Genomic DNA, 15,924 nt, shown 5'->3' with positions numbered 1-15,924 from the left:
TAAACGACAGGCTTTTGTAATTGGTGGTACATTAAATGTGTTTATCTGACTGTAAATTTTGTTCTAAATGTTTTCCTGAAATATTATTTACCATTTCTAATATTTGTATGCCTTCAAATGATATGAGCATAGTCACACTTTATTTTAACAATATAATTTTAGTATGAACTATGCTGGTTTAAGGTTTGAGTAAACCTTAAACAGTGGGACAGAGATTTTTCTGCCCTTAGAAGTCATTGTTTTCCAACAAAGCATTGCTGAGCTAAAACTAAGATGATATAGAGATAATATTGAATCCACTACAGATAGAGGCTTAAACCCTTGGTTTTTTGCACTCAGGTAGCATAGAAAAATTACCTGAATTTTAAAATTTCATGTGATAGCATGAATATTACATTGGTCTCATACAGTTACTCTAGAATAACTGTCTTCTTTCTTCTTATTAATTTATATTTAAAGATTCTTTTGAAAGCTAGAAAAAAAAGGCTTTAACATCTGTTTGAGTTGATAATTATGGGCTTAGGAAGTCCTTCTACTTGTGTTTGGGAATGCTGCAACAGTAGAATGTTTATTTTCTTCCCCATCGCTTGGGATGAAAAACTGCAACTAGTTTATACGCTCACAATTAAATCTCTGTTGTCTTCTCCCAGCATAGAATTATTGGAATTGACTGGGACATGGTCATGTTTGGTTTGGGTTTTTTTTGTAAAAAAAAAAAAAAAGGAGGAAGGAATAAAAAATGGTAGAGGGTGGTTTTTCTGATTTCTCCTATCAAGTCTGCATTGTCAAGTGTGTATTTGCCAACTAGTGGCTAATCAAGCTGCAAGACTCTAGGGATGGGATTTTTTTCTCCTGCTCCTTTTTAAATTTATTTTTCTTTTTTATAGACAAAACTTCTAGCCACAACTGTAGAACAGCTTTGCAAATCTTGCCTTTCTGTAAATTTTATAGCACTTCTTAGCTCACTCTAGTAGATCGGGTTACAAATACCTTTTTTTAGTGCTTATCTGACAAGATTTATTTTAGGCAGGTAAGGTGAAATAGATAAAAATATATACTATCAAAAATTTTACTTGAATGGCAGTGTAATTGCATTTAATAAATAATCATCCACCACCCCAACATTCTATTTAAACAAATAGATTTCTTAGTTTTTAGTTAATGAAACTAACATAACTGCATGAGAAGTAAAAAGTATTTATCCAGGTGTAAATCGTTAACACCAACTATAAACACCTACTTTTCTATCCCTGTTACACTCCCAGTATAAAAGTAGGAACTACTAACTAGGACAGATTGTTGCTAGTCAAGGTTTGTTTTTAAATTGTTATGCTTTGTTTCCAAACAACAATTTATTTGGTGGGCTGCACATTTATAGTGAGTTTTATTAGACTTTATAACTACAAGTTTTCAAAAATCACACTCTATTTATAATTTTTTCAGGAGATAAATCTCCCCCTAAACTTGAACCATCAGATGCATTACCTCTTCCTTCAAACTTGGAGACTAATTCAGAACCACCAACCCTCAAACCAGTAGAACTCAATCCAGAGCAGAGTAAGCTTTACAAAAGAGTAAAATTTGATAATGAATTATATAGCACTTCCATTCAGAAAGAAATAAATGGACACACTCCAGAACACTTACTTGACAGTAATCTCAATGAGTCGACTGTTTCTGCTGTAGCTGAGTCATCAACTGATGTAAACAGACGTACATCCATTCTCTTCTGCAAATCGAAAAGTATAAGCCCCCAAAAGTCTGCAAAGAACACTGAAACCCAGCCAACTTCTCCACAGCTAGGGACCAAAACCTTTTTGTCTGTAGTCCTTCCAAGGTTGGAGACACTTCTGCACCCAAGGAAAAGATCAAGGAGTGCATGTGGAGATTCTGAGGTTGACGATGAGTCCCCTGTAAAGCGCTTGGATACAGGTAAATGTTACAAAACTTATTTGAATGGATGCATATTGAAAGTTAGCATACCTGTTATATTTTTTTACATACATGTAATTGTTAATTTTCAGTTTTTAGCCCTTGAACAGTTTTTCCTCACAGTTGAGTAGTTACAGATCAGAAAATTTGATTCATTTTTGTGTTGACCCTATACAATTAGACGTAGTGAACCAAGTTTTACTTTTTCACTTTAGCAATGGAATCTTCACGTTTCCATGTATGGGTGGGTGATTTTTTTTGTTTGTTTGTTTTTTGTTTTAAGCTGTTTTCTATTACCTTTTGTTGCAACCAGTAGGAAAGGTGAATCAGCTGCTTTTTTGGAAATTCGCTGTTAAATGTCATGGAAACTTCATACATAGTGCCAAAACTAGAACTCTTTTTAAGGAGGAGCATGGAAAATACATGTTCCATGTATGGCTTCATTTTGCTTTAGCATTACTCCAAGCATATTTTCATATTTTGAAACTGATGACTGTATATGAGGTGCTTTGTATAGCTTTGGATTTTATGGAGGTGTTAAAATCCCAAAGTACAATGATATTTCCTATGTTTCTTTCTTTAGTCTGTATACTTTAAATAAACAAAGTTGAAGAATCTAAGTGGAAGATTATGCTCTTAATGACACTTCTCTAAAGAAAATAAAAAATGATCTTGATACTTTGGTGCAGTACAGTTGAAGATATTAGTTACACCTTGTCTTAGTGAACCGTAGTTCTATTTATTGGAGAAGTTTGAATAAAACCCTCTTTGAGGAAGAACAGAAGCATAAGGAAATTACTTAAGTGAATTTCCTTAACATTATGCATGGCCATTGCCATGGCTTTTATATTACCTTTGAAATAAATACTCTGTTTTGTTGTCATGATGGTAACCCATATGCAGGTATGAAAACAATGTGTGGGTTTTTTGTGTCTTTGAATTAGAGATACAGGAATTTAACTTGAACATTTATTGTGAAGACGTGCTCCAAAAGCTGGTTGTGTTTTTTGTAAGGTGTTTTTTTTTTTGTGGTTTGGTGGGAGAGGCGGGGGTTGGATGGTTGGATTTTTTTGTTTGGTTGGGTTTTGGGGGGGGGGGGAGTGGTTTTGAGTTTTGTTGGTTTTTTGTTTGTTTGGTTGGTTGTTTTTTTTTCCCCAGTGACAAGTAAGGAGAAAAATTATTCAATGCTGGAATCATAGCATGAGAAAATTATAAATCAGATATGGTATGGGGGAGATGTCTTTTCATTTATATTTTTGTTTCTTTGTTTCATCTCTTTGGAAAGCTGCAGTTTCCATTCCTTTTCATAACAACTTGGAAAGAGCATGTAGTTTTCATCTGGTATATAGTTCTGAAGTAGGAATCATGTGAAGGTCGTGATGATAGAAATTAGTTAATCTTCATTAATGATATAAAAAGCTCTGGTTTCCAAATATTCTAGTTTATCAGTCTTTTATCTAGATAATTTCAGTATGTACCTTTATGCAGACTGCATTTTATCACATGCACAGTGAATTGTCTTGTGCTAGATACACCAGGAATTAGTACTAATTCATTGAAAATTTTATCTTAAACACTGTGAATTATTGCTTTCGGGAAAAGTGTTTCTATTTTATAGGGAAACTGACTTAATTCTTGACCGGAGGAGAAAAAAAAACAAACAACAGATTTCTGAATATATTTGAAATATGTCATTTTGTTCCTTTTCTCTGTGTGGAGTTAGATTTATGTGGGGCAGATATGCTTTAGATGATCTTCAAAACAACAAAGAAAAGAGCCAAACAATTTATAGCTGCTTCTAATTTTAGTACTCTTTCCATTTCAGAATTTCTAGGGTTGGTTTTTTTTATGTAGCCTGTAGGCTTATAATAGGAATAAAATCCAAAATGTGAAAAGATTTTGTTTTAATTTTTAAATAAAATTCTGTAACCTCTTCCTGAAGCTGATGAAGATATGCACATAATTAAATTTATGTAGAACAAATACTTTGGGGGCATTTGTATTTAATTTTTAAATTTATTTGTTCACGAAGAGACTGTGTATGTGGATTGAAATGTTTTAGCCAAATTAAATACACCTGAAGGTATTCTTGTTGTTCTTTCTTAATGTATGGTTTTTTAAGCGTATATGGTTCATACAGATGTGTCTGCTTATCAGATCTTATTCCTGTGATTCTTTTTCCATTTGCAACCAAATATTTTGCTTTCATGTTAGTTTTTTTTTTTTCCTCATGTTACTTTCAAACTTGTGTGTCCACACTAATTTAGGCAATTTGCAATTGGCAGCTATTTTGAGTGAAACCACCACAAGCCTCAAATGCTTTCCAAGATTTAAAACCAGTTGAATTGTTTTACTTTTGCATATGCAAGCTGGTGTCGATTCATGCAGTTGTCTGTATTCTGTTAAAAATAAGTGAGAAGATATATACAGCAATATATATATTTTTTTTTCTATTTGGTTATTTTTCACAAAGTTTTATTTTCATGCTGCTGGTAAAAAATGCTTTTATTTGAAAGAATTCAGCAGACATGAGCTTTGCCTCCAAAGCCATACCATGATAGAAAAGGCATACCAGGCTTCTAACATGCCTTCCTGTCAGTTAGCAACTTCATGAGCAATAACTGTAGTTGAAAGTGAAGTATTATTGCACAATTTTCTTGATGTGCATGTTAAATATCCTCAATTCTAGTGAATATAGGAAAAAAGTAATTAAAAAGGACTTCGCTTAATGTACAAAGCATTGAAGTTTAAGTCATCAAGAGGTGCACTGTTCCATCTTTTTTCTTCCTTACCTGTTCATAACCAATGTGAGTTTTTTGTCATTACTTAAGGATGCCTTGTTCTTTTGTCCCTCACCTTCCTCAGTCTCCTCAATGTCACCCCCTTTCATGTCACTCAAGTATTCTTATGGGAAGAAGTTCAAAGGAAGGTTTTAAAGCTTACCTAGTTATGTTAAGCTGCGCCTACTTTGTCTGATGTTTCATTATTCTCATAGACTTGCCTTTTTATGCTCAAGAGAGATTATGCTCTCTTGAATTGCATTTGAGATTGATGTGCTTGCCAACTAGTTTCAAGAAAGACACATACAAGATCTTTTGGCAAACTACTTAGTAAGTATGGTGTCTCGGATGTTGTTGATTTTCATATACAAAATAATTACTGAAATAACTAGCTTTTATCAGAAATAGAGGACTATTGCACAACATGACTTAACCTTAAAAGAGGACTGAAAGCAGTTCACTTTAATACTCTCACCTCCTTTTATATGTGAATCTTGTTTTAAAAATTATGAAGCAGTAGTGTAATGTAACCTTAAATGTTAATTTCATGGTATTCTACTAGGGCATTATTGCTTACATATGTAGCACATCTTTCTCCATAGTTGCTATGTGAAAACTGACAACTTCATAACAGAGAGATGTGTTTTAAAATTTCCTATATGTATTTGATGTATCTTGGTTTTGCTTCATATAGTGTCTAGCAATTTCAAAAAGAAGATAGGTTGTTTTTATTTAGGAAATCTTTGTCACATCAGAGATTGGTGATTCTTGAAGTTCAGGTCACTTAACTGTGACAAGTTCAATGACCTTTTCAAAATATCAGTTGTAGACTTCCATTGCTCTTCTGTTACAAAGATTAATCCTTTTTGTCAGGAAATCAGTTGCTGTCATTATTACATCTGAGAAAAATAAAGTTGATTAATGAATAGAAAGTAGATTTTACTGACCGTTTAAAAAATATCCTATCAGCTGTGTATAGGTAAGATACCTTTTGAGCATTGTAAAATGCTAGATTAGGTTCAAATTAAATTTTAATGTTCTTGGTTTTATCGATCACCTTTAAACTTCCATAAATTTAGGATAGTAATTCGCAGTTACTATGTTGGTAGCCTCTATTTTAGTTGGAAACTAAGTATTTAGAATATACTATCCTAAAGCAATCATTTTAACTTAATCAGAGAATTAGGATTGTAAATAGTGATTATTATAGTGCAGTATCTTGGTTTTCTATTATTTCTTGGCTAGATAGCAGTAATAGAAAATTTCATTGAAACATATCATTTACTTAGTATTCTTCTTACTTCCAGCAACACAGATTTTCTCAAGGCACTGAAACAGATGTAAACAAACACTTATAACGTGGATCACTGAATTCAAGTATTTAACACAGTAAAAAGCACAGGGTTTTTTTTTGGAGGGCAGGGGAGTTTATAATTTTTTGATATATACTTTGCATGCAGTTGTCAGTATACAAGAAATGTAATTATACCTTATTAAATCTGTTCGTAAGTGTGGGACTGACTTTGTTTCTGCTTAATCACTACAAAGTGTTTGATGGCACTTAAGAACTGTCTGCAAGTAACCTGTATATGAATTCCACTTGCATTTCATATAATTTAATATTGTAGTGATAACCACTTCTACTTAATTTTATATGATGCAATAAGAATGGAGGTGATATCTGGGGTAAAATGGATCACAGGTTATTTTTTTAATTCTTCAGTGTTTGATTTCTAATAAATCTTTGGCTTTCGGGAGCACAGGTCAATTTGATTAAGAGTCAAGCTTCATGTGTGCAGCATTCAATTACCATTCTCCAAATGGAAGAAATTGAAGTAAAACATGCATGTCTAAGGATGTAGCTTATGTCCCTCAAGTAAATAACAAACTAAACTAGAGGTTGTTCAGTTAAAAAAAACAAATAAAAAAACATAATTACTTGTCTGGTTAATATAGGTAAAATGCAGTAATTTGACTAAATCTACTGACAGATCCAGAGTTCTTATACTTCTGTTTAAAACTATTCTTTTTGTTTTCTTTTATTCTTTAAATGCATAATGATTGTTTCCTGTAAAATAAGATGTGAAATTTAGTTATTTAACCCTTAGCGATGTCCGAAGACTTCAGCTGCCTGCCTTCAGGAAGTTTCAAAACATAAAACATTTTAAGGTGTATATGCAAACAAACAAAGCATAGAGGTTGTGAAGGCCTAAAAGGAATTATACCCTGGCTTGTTAAACTTGTCAGTGTAGAGACACAGGGACTACAGGAGCTGGAGCTCGACTGCTGAGTTACCAGGATAAAACCAGGCTGCACAACAGCCCATAAGTACCAAAGAGGCTGAGGAAGTGAAATTTTACTAGAACACTACCAAAATTATTGGGGCGGGATGCTGGTGCGTTTTTGCTTGGTTTTGACTTTTTTTTTTTTGTTTGTTTGGTTTGGTTTTCTTGTTTTGTTTTGTGGGGGCTATTTTTGTTTGGTTGTTTTTGGTTTTGTTTTGGTTTGGTTTTTTTTTTAATGGGATGACCACTGAGAAACTTTGGCCATTTGCTGAGAAAAACAGGCAAATTAAGGACAGAAATTTGACAAAAGCCCCTGAACGCTACATGCTTTATTTGTATTTGACACACTCAACCTTTAGACAGGAATTCTGGCAGCCCCACCAAAATTTTTGCCAATTTAATTTCTCGGAAAATTATGAGAAATAGGAGAGGATTTTTGTAATACATGTGGAATAAAATAAGTGCATATAGCAGAAAGAGGGGAGAAGAAACTGTTTTATACCAGTCAACAATTGCAGTAACATTTAAGAGAATAAATGTTCCTTTTCGTTTTGTTTCATCTGAAGAACCATAGTATTAAGTTCTCTATTAAAATCCCTTTGCTTATTTCTTGGTATGTATTATTAGAGTAGAGGGAATTTTGAGCAACATAGTCAAGAACAGTGGAGTTTAGTGAACAACTAGATAAACTGGGATTTTTGTCCTTTTTCAAGGCTTGTGAAGTGTGTGCATGCATAAGTTGCAATATGCATTAATATTTTAGAAATTTTTCTTGAGTCTTAAACATGTTAATTTCTTTGAAAGTACTTTCTTATGGGTTATTTTTAGATACTAATTATAGATTTATCTAGATTTTTAGATACTAATTATTAGCACCCAACTTAAAATTGCTATGTTTTCTAAGATATGAATCTTTTGTAATAATAAAGAAACATTTTTAGATACCCTTTTGTTTTTCTTAACACTGTAGGAATTGTGGAGGCTTTTACTGTATTCTGACATTTCATATTTTTGGAATGCTTAGATCATTTATTGGCCCAGATTTGGCTTTCTGAAAAATAAAATGTCATAATCCTGTATGTGCTCCATCTGTGGCATTTAACACTAATTTTTCTGTGTGGTGCAGATGGTAAACAGAGAACTGTGAGATCTGTTGAAGGTATTTTTAAAAAGTAGTGAATATGGAGATCCACACTGTGCTTAAAAATTAAGAATATGCTTGCCATGGTGTTGAGGCTGAGTATAGATGACCTGCCTTAAAATTCACAGGCTTAGATATCGTGAAGTCCCTTGTATCAGGTACATAAGGTACCAAAGCTGATCAAATCACCATTATATTTGACCTGTTTGGAACATAGAATCGGAATAGTTTGAGTTGGAAGGGACCTTTAAAGATCATCTAGTCCAAGCTCCACATACTTGCCTACAGATCTGATTTAAGAGATGAATGATGATAAAAATGAATCCACTGACTCCAACACTAACTTTGGGCACTGAACCTGTAAGTCAGAAGTACAAATCACTGGAGGATCATTCTGCTGTGAGTGGAGAGAGGAAGACAGTTCCCAGAGTATGACTGACTGCAAGATCAATGTCTCTCAGAAAAGATTTGTGTGTGGGTTTTTCTCTTTCTTTCCTTTCCACTTTTTTTCCCCCTAGATGAGAGTAGATTGTGTAGTTACATGCATAGAGAGAGGTCCTCCATAAAGAGTAATTATGGTAGTATATACTCTTTTCTGGTATCATACATGCAGTCCAATATTTTGGGACATTTTTAATTGATAGCTCTCTTCTGTGTTACCTGTTGTAGTACCCAAACATAGTTTCTTTGGTGTGTGTAGAGGAAGTGTACGCATAAGAAGGTGTCCCATACAAAGAAATCTGTATCACTCAAGAACAGTTAAAGTACTTGAAACTAAGTTGCTTCTATTTTGTTGGTACCAAACCAGCATTCAGTGGTTATGCTTTCACTTTGTCAGGCCATGCTATCCTCATGTGGTTATGTTCCCCCCCTACTTTCATTTTCCTTTCTCTCCTTCCTTTTTTTTCCTCTTTTTGCTACCTTTACTTTTCCCCTCCTTCCAAAGCTGTAATAATACATCTGTCACTCAGAAATAACTTTCTAAAAATATGCCATTGTAAAAAAATGGAGACGAAAGCAGATGTTGAAAACTAACCTTTGGCTGATAGGAATGGCTTAGTCCTCCTGAGTTCTGTAAAAATATTTTTTTTTGTTGAAGACAGGAGTATTTAGGTCTGAGGGGAAAAAACACTCTAGATTCATCTGATTAGATACAAAGATGTGAATTTGCAAGTCAGCCTTAGTTTAACTCTTTGTGTTCAGTGCTGCCTAGAAGTAGACAAATTGGTTTGGTGTTTAATAACCCTTGATTGTCTTCACTTGACAACACTTCAAGCACTGTCAGGTTGACTGCATGAGCAGTGAAACATCTTGTTGTATCTTTGCAGCCCCTTTAGTTGAAGCCAGAAAGACAATCTTGCAATTGCAAGCACTGTTAATTTTTGTTAGGCTGGAGTACATTTTTAGTGTGATATTACAGTCTCTAAAAGGATTCAGATAATGCACTTCCTCAAGTACAGTGCAAGCTATCGTAGAAGGAGGCTGTTCAATGCCTGTAGTAAGTGCTGGATCTTTTTATACTGCACCACTTGAAGTTTTCATCTCCCTGTGTGAACTGTCTCTCAAGGTACAAAAGACTTGAAAAATTGGGTCAAAAAATGCAGCTGTGTAGCTTAATGAATTAACTAGTTCAAGGACTTTCAGTTTACTATGTTATCCTGTCTGTCATCTTGGGGGTGGCAGATATCTGGTAGATGTTTGTGCCTTCGTCTTTCTTTTAGGTGGTAATTTCAGTTTCTGTTCCCTGCCCTAGAATGAGGCACAAATTAAGAACTAATTTTTCTAAACAGCTGTGAAGGCAAATAAATGGCAAATTATTTATTTCCTCTTTAATAGAGTAGAATTGCTGGACATGCTTACGTAAGAGAGCTCTGAAGTTCACCTGTTCATCTCTTTCCTTTTCTTCAGATACCGTGCCCAGCAATTGTGTTCTCACAACTACAAGGAAACATTTACTTTCAAAGAAGAAAAAAATGTGTTGGTAAAAGTTCTGTGTAAAATCCTTTAGGCAGTAATTTAAGAAAAAGAAGTTAGTTTCCATTAGGAAATGGAATAGCCTGCCTTTGTAGGTCCTGCTGGGCTGCTCTGAAGGACTACTAGGCTCTAGGTTTTTGATGGAATATATTGATAAATAATTATCATGCTTTTTTGTGATATAAAAATAATCTTTATTGATTTAAGTTTTTAATAACTTTTAAGTTTTCTTTAATTTATATCAGAATTTGGTAGGTGAGACAACAAAGATCTTAAAATGGAGCATGTGTAAAAGTATTTTTTCTAAAGGATCTTTACTGTTTGTGTTACTGCACAATTCAGAAAAAATGTTTGGAAAAAAGATTCTGATCTTAAATCCTTATAAGTAGTCTTTCCCAAAATAATTAGAAGTAAACGGTCTTAAATATTACTGACTTTGTATAGTCGTTATATTTCTTGGATCCTGAATCACATACCATTGTGTAATTCAGGCACTTAAATCTTGTATTTTACAATCATCTGTTTGTGTTTTACAAGTCAAAAATCATGTAAACTGGAGTTGACTAAAGAATCCAATTTGTAAAATCAGTTTTAAATTCTTCAAGTATTGTCCTTGCACATTTTAATGACTATACTGCTACTGCCATCAGTCTTTTTTATACCACTAGAACAGTCGCTACTCATTAAAAGAAGTTGTAAAACTTTTTTTTTGGGGAAACATTTCTACTTGTATGCTCTTTTATTCCTTTCAGATTTTTCTGGAATGTTTTCAAACTCCTCTGCTATTGTTACTCCCACTTGTATATTTTAAAACAGCTTGAACAATTGTCCTATGATAGAGTGATCCTATTGTGTAGTGCACAGAGCAACAGACAATCCTTATCTTGTGGAAGTGTAGTTATTAAGTGTTGATCAGTTTTCCTTTCTGTGCAATTCAGATTCAGCTGTCTCAGCAGACTCGCATCTGATTAGCCAGAGACACTTCTTATTCCCAGGTTTTGAAGATAATCAGTAGTTACAGGATGAATTCTTAAGCGCTCTTTTGAAACATACCAAACTTTGACTATTTGACTATTATGTGTTACATAAACTGGCAAAGATGAATTTTTTCTGTTTAGGATCTTCAAAGTTGCTTCTATTTAGTGTTTAGGTACCATGTCATGGGCTCACATTGAGCTTTCTTTGCTATCTTTGGCCATGACCAAATTGTAAGCAAGTTTTAAAAGGTTTATTTCCAAGGGGACTCTTCACACCAAACTTTATCATCTTTGTGAGTAGCTGGTTCCTATTTTGTCTGCATACTGAAGACTGTTTTAAGAACTGTAAACTTTGACATGCTCATATATTAATCTCTGTGTTCTGAAAAGAAAGATTGTTTTTAATATTCTTACTGCACTCCAGAATTTACTGTTGGAAGTAGACATTTATAGATTTACTCTAAGGTTCACTTTTTAGAAACTTTATGGATGCCTTCCTATTGCTGCAATACGCCCATTTTCAAGGTTTGCGTATTGAAGAATAAAATAACTTCTGATTATTTATTACCTTAAAATATTCCTTTGTCCTCTCTGTGCATACCTATATGTATAAATCTTCTTAAATTAGGGTCATCCCCCTTCTTTGTTTTAAAAACATGTTCTTGATGCATATCATGCACATCAGGGTTGTATTCTATGCTTTCAATGGGTTGCATATATTTTCTTTTTCAAGAAAGAGGACTGAGTCAAATCAAAACTTTTAATGTAGTTTTGCCCCTTTTGAAACTTCAGCTGAATGTTAGTTTTAGAATACATGGAACACTTGTATCATTCTCACTGTCTCTGGACACTGCTGTAAGGATGGCTTATTTATTTGAAAGCTCTGTTTCCTTTCAGAGAGACTTAATGGCTTTTTCACTGTCTTCCAGGTTCTCATATTAACTAATATCATGCTGGGTATTTATCTCTTTGGATCCTAATTATTTTCTGTTATCCTCAACATGGAATGGAATTCAATTAAATGATCATTTTGGAACGCAGAAAGACAATTACATTTGAAGTAATTATTTTGGATCATGTTGGAGACACCAGCCATCCTTAAAACAAAAAAAAAAAAAATATGAACACTGTTGGAGGAAGTCTTTGACATATATGAAACTATGCTCTTCATTCAATATATTGCCCCATTTCCGTAAGTTATTAAGTTGTACATGTTGTAGTATATGTGACACAAATTGGTCGCAGAATTTTACCAGTCCCAGCGTTCTTATTCCCAGAACATGCTCTGTGAGAGCAGATTAGTTAAGAATGTTCAATCTCCATCCTCTTCCCTTCCCCCCAAACCAGTCTAATCTTCATTGGAGAACTAAAGCGTACAAAGAAAGTATTTTACCTATTTTTCTGCATTTACGTAGTTTTAGTAAAATACACATTTTTCTTTAACATATATTTATATTTTAATGAAGACTAATGTCACTGTTGCTGGGTAAGTGCACAAGTCAGGACTTGATGAGTCCTTGCTTGGCAAAATCAACTTATAAATAGTGTTTTATAAGTGCTGGTGTGCTGTGTGCAGTCATTTTTTTAATGTTCCCGCTTTTTTAGTGGTTGAAATTACTCATTTCTCACTTCTTCAGCTGTGGTTTTAATACAGCAATTCATCTTGCACTTCAATATGCTTGGTTTTGCATCAAGCTATGCATAATAAAGTTTTAATTGCTTTAGAATAATTTTATACAAATTCTGCTTATTTATTTTTGTTTCAGCAGAACTGCAAGATGTGATTCCATTCTGAAATGCACAATTCTGTATTCTCTGGCATCTTTTTGTACAGTCATGGAGCATGCTGCTCCTTAGACTATCCTGAGTTTTGTTCCTCTGTCACTTTTTCCAAACTTGTGCTGTTTTTCTGGAGTTACCTTTTCTGCTTCCATTAATTTGGTATGGGCAACAAGATTCTAATTTGCTTTGATATAGCTAGTCAGTGAAAGTTTTAATTGCAGTTTAAGAACAAAGTACTACTATTAAGGAACAACTGCTTTGTTGAGAAAAAGTCGAAACTTTTCCTGATAAATAAAGTTTACAGGGCAGTAAAAGACCTGTGAAAATGTATCAGGCTGATCATCTTTGGCTTACTTTTTTTTTTTTTTTTTTTCTCCTTAGCTTACAGTTGTTAGTTTTTCTTTATTTTTAAAATGGCTATGTGTGTTGCCATGACTGACGTGGCAGTAAACTTTTAATGTAAATTGAAGCCTAGAGCTAAAGGTTGGCAGTAACCCTGCATTTAATATTGATAGCAGACTTCACTATTCAGCTATTTGTGAATTGCCTCTTTTTTCTTTTTTTTTTTTTTTTTTTCCTTAGTGAAAAAAGGTTCAGTTCTGCTTCTGATAGTGGACCACCCTTTTCTTTTCTTTTTTTTTACCAAACTTAAGAACAGTGGGAAAATAAAAAGGAATCATCCATTAATGAAAGGTCTTAGTTATATGTTTGGATTTTTTTTTCTGAGGGGAGTTATTCTCCCAAGGGTGTTGGTGAGGGGGCATGTGCAAGAAATTGACTACCTGACCTAATGAAGTTTCTCTCTATGACTGTGGAGAAGGCTCATTTGATTGGACAGAATCATGAGCTTTTGGAAAATGAATGTTACTCAGAGGTTTGTTGCAAGCTTATCCAGGCTACTAATCTTCAAAAGCAGGATGAGTTACTTGTCCCATGGATTTTCTTTATTTGACCTTCTTAGTAATATCTTTTGAGCCAATAAAATGCAAGTTCCTTAAAGCAAATGGAGATATTCTTTAATCTCACTTATTCTAGTAGCTGCAGGAGATTGGATGTTTCTTGATTCATGAGAGAAAGGGTTTTGTAATGATTAAAAAAGCAAATTCCCAGTTATAGCATATAGATGTAGTGTATCTGTTTATTTTTTACACATCAGTGATACCATAAAGCACTTATATTTATTGCCTAGATGAATTCTTTCTGGCAAGGTCCTATTACCTATTCCTTATAATTTCTGAAAAATGAACTGTATAAACTTGAGTCTCATGGATTGTGTAAGCTCATGTTATTCAGAGCTTGATATTCAGGGAAACTACTGCTGATGGCCTGCATGTTCTTTGTTTTTCATGCTTCCACAAGCGAGAGAGAAATGTGTCTTAGAAGCTCTCAGTTCTTTTGCACTTTAATGTTCCTTATTTGTCATAAAAGGTTGGTTGTGGTTTTTTTTCCACTGTTAGTAGCCATTCTACAAATTCAAAAAGCTTTCTGATCTTAAAAACTTATGTTATTGAATTAAACAAGTCGTTAAACTCATTATGTGGGTTGTTTAAACTAGTATAAGACTGGACTACCACTGCACAGAGCTGTCTCCTTTGCTGCAGTTACGTGTTTCTGTTGCATCTCTTTTTTCTCAACGTCGGCAGTCAAGCAATCATGTGGTTGCTGGTTCTGGTAGCAATAATTACTTGATCTGTCTTTACATTTAAAATTTAATCTGTTATCTAACTTGTTTCTGCTGATGGCTCTTTTATGTTAGCTAGATGCCTGAATGATAACTTAAGTAAGGTTTCTCTGGCTTGTGGCAGGATGAAAGCAAAAGTTTCTACACTTCACTTTAAAAATAAGTATGACAGGATATCTAAGAATAAAAAAAATAGCTATTTGCAGAGACCTAAGAGATCTTTTTATCTTTGCAGAATATTTTTCAGCTTTTCATTTCAGGTGCTATGTGAGGTGTACTGCAATAGTTTATAAGGGAACTTAAGCTTTCCCATCAAGCATACTCTTATTTTTACAGACCTTTCAGTGTAGTCTAGGACTGAACTCCTTCTTAATTTCCAGCTATTTGTACTGATGTGTGCTGAGAATGAGAACAGGATTAATCAGTAGCATGTAATTTGGTGTTTGAACACTCAAGACAATGCTACCTTTGTAATTTTTTTCTTCTATAGGAAATCAAAGGCAAATATAGGAGTTATAAAACAGGCACTCTTAAATTAATTTTCTACAATGTCAACTAAATGACAATGAAAGAGAATGCTTATTTTTAAAGCTTTGACCATTTAATAAATTCTTTTTTTTTTCCTCTTAAAAATCTAAAATTGTGTTGGTAATCTAGATGGAAGGTCTTCTGGAGGTGGAGGGGAAAATCCCTCAAATCACTGTGTGGAAGTGCCTTGAAAGACAACTAGACTGTATGATGTAACTTGCTAAGCTCGGGTTCCTTAGTTGTCAGGCCTTCTTTGCAGAGGTCTTTGTAGCAAACAGACTGGAAGAATTAGAACTTAAAGGGAGTTCTGCCATAGCTGTCTTACAGCTCTGTGGTGAGGCATGTGAAGTTACATAAGCTTATTTGACTGTGTCTGAATGAACAAAGCTCGTGACGACCTGTAAGACTCTGATAATAGGATGACTGGGATGGGCAGCTCTTTCTAGCATTATGAGAAGCATGCTGGTCATATACCTTAAGTAAAAACTTTAATTTATTGTAAGGCTGTAAGTGTGCTCAAAATTTAATTTGTGTTAAAATTTTGTTCTCTTTGCAGGCTACAGCTTGCAGTAGCTGATTGCAGGCTAGTACTTTTGTCTTTAGCCCCTTCATTTCTGTTGATACTCTTGAGTCTGTGACATACAGTTCTTTCTTTTTTTAGTTCTAATTTGCGGGGCCCCCCCCACCCTCCCCTTGTGAAATTCTTCAGAACACTATCTTAAAATTCTTCATTTATCTCTTTATTCAAGTATGAGAATGGCTTAATAAGAGCTATACTGTTTGTGAACTAGCAAATCCAGAACAGGATTGGTGGCAGCCCCTCAAATCTGTAGCTTGTAACAGA

At 34.0% G+C, this 15,924-nt stretch overlaps 1 protein-coding gene across 5 annotated transcripts in view; it reads left to right on the top strand.

Annotated features, from left to right (window-relative positions):
• Positions 1 to 15,924, top strand: part of BRD1 (bromodomain containing 1) — a 60,781-nt gene that overhangs the window by 30,598 nt on the left and 14,259 nt on the right. For 3 of the 5 annotated variants that reach the window (XM_086746940.1, XM_086746931.1, XM_086746950.1), the window contains exon 8: positions 1,444 to 1,932. In XM_086746940.1, the coding sequence (XP_086603066.1) occupies positions 1,444 to 1,932 (489 nt within the window). Of the gene's footprint in view, positions 1 to 1,443; positions 1,933 to 12,018; positions 12,243 to 15,924 lie in introns of those variants that run through there. The other 2 variants (XM_086746967.1, XM_086746956.1) reach the window with 2 other exon arrangements.

This window comes from Chlamydotis macqueenii, chromosome 1 (genome assembly GCF_036417535.1).
Source record: "Chlamydotis macqueenii isolate bChlMac1 chromosome 1, bChlMac1.mat, whole genome shotgun sequence".
Lineage (NCBI taxonomy): Eukaryota > Metazoa > Chordata > Aves > Otidiformes > Otididae > Chlamydotis > Chlamydotis macqueenii.
The sequence above is the reverse complement of the archived record's forward strand: the minus strand, read 5'-3'. Positions and strand labels throughout refer to the sequence as shown.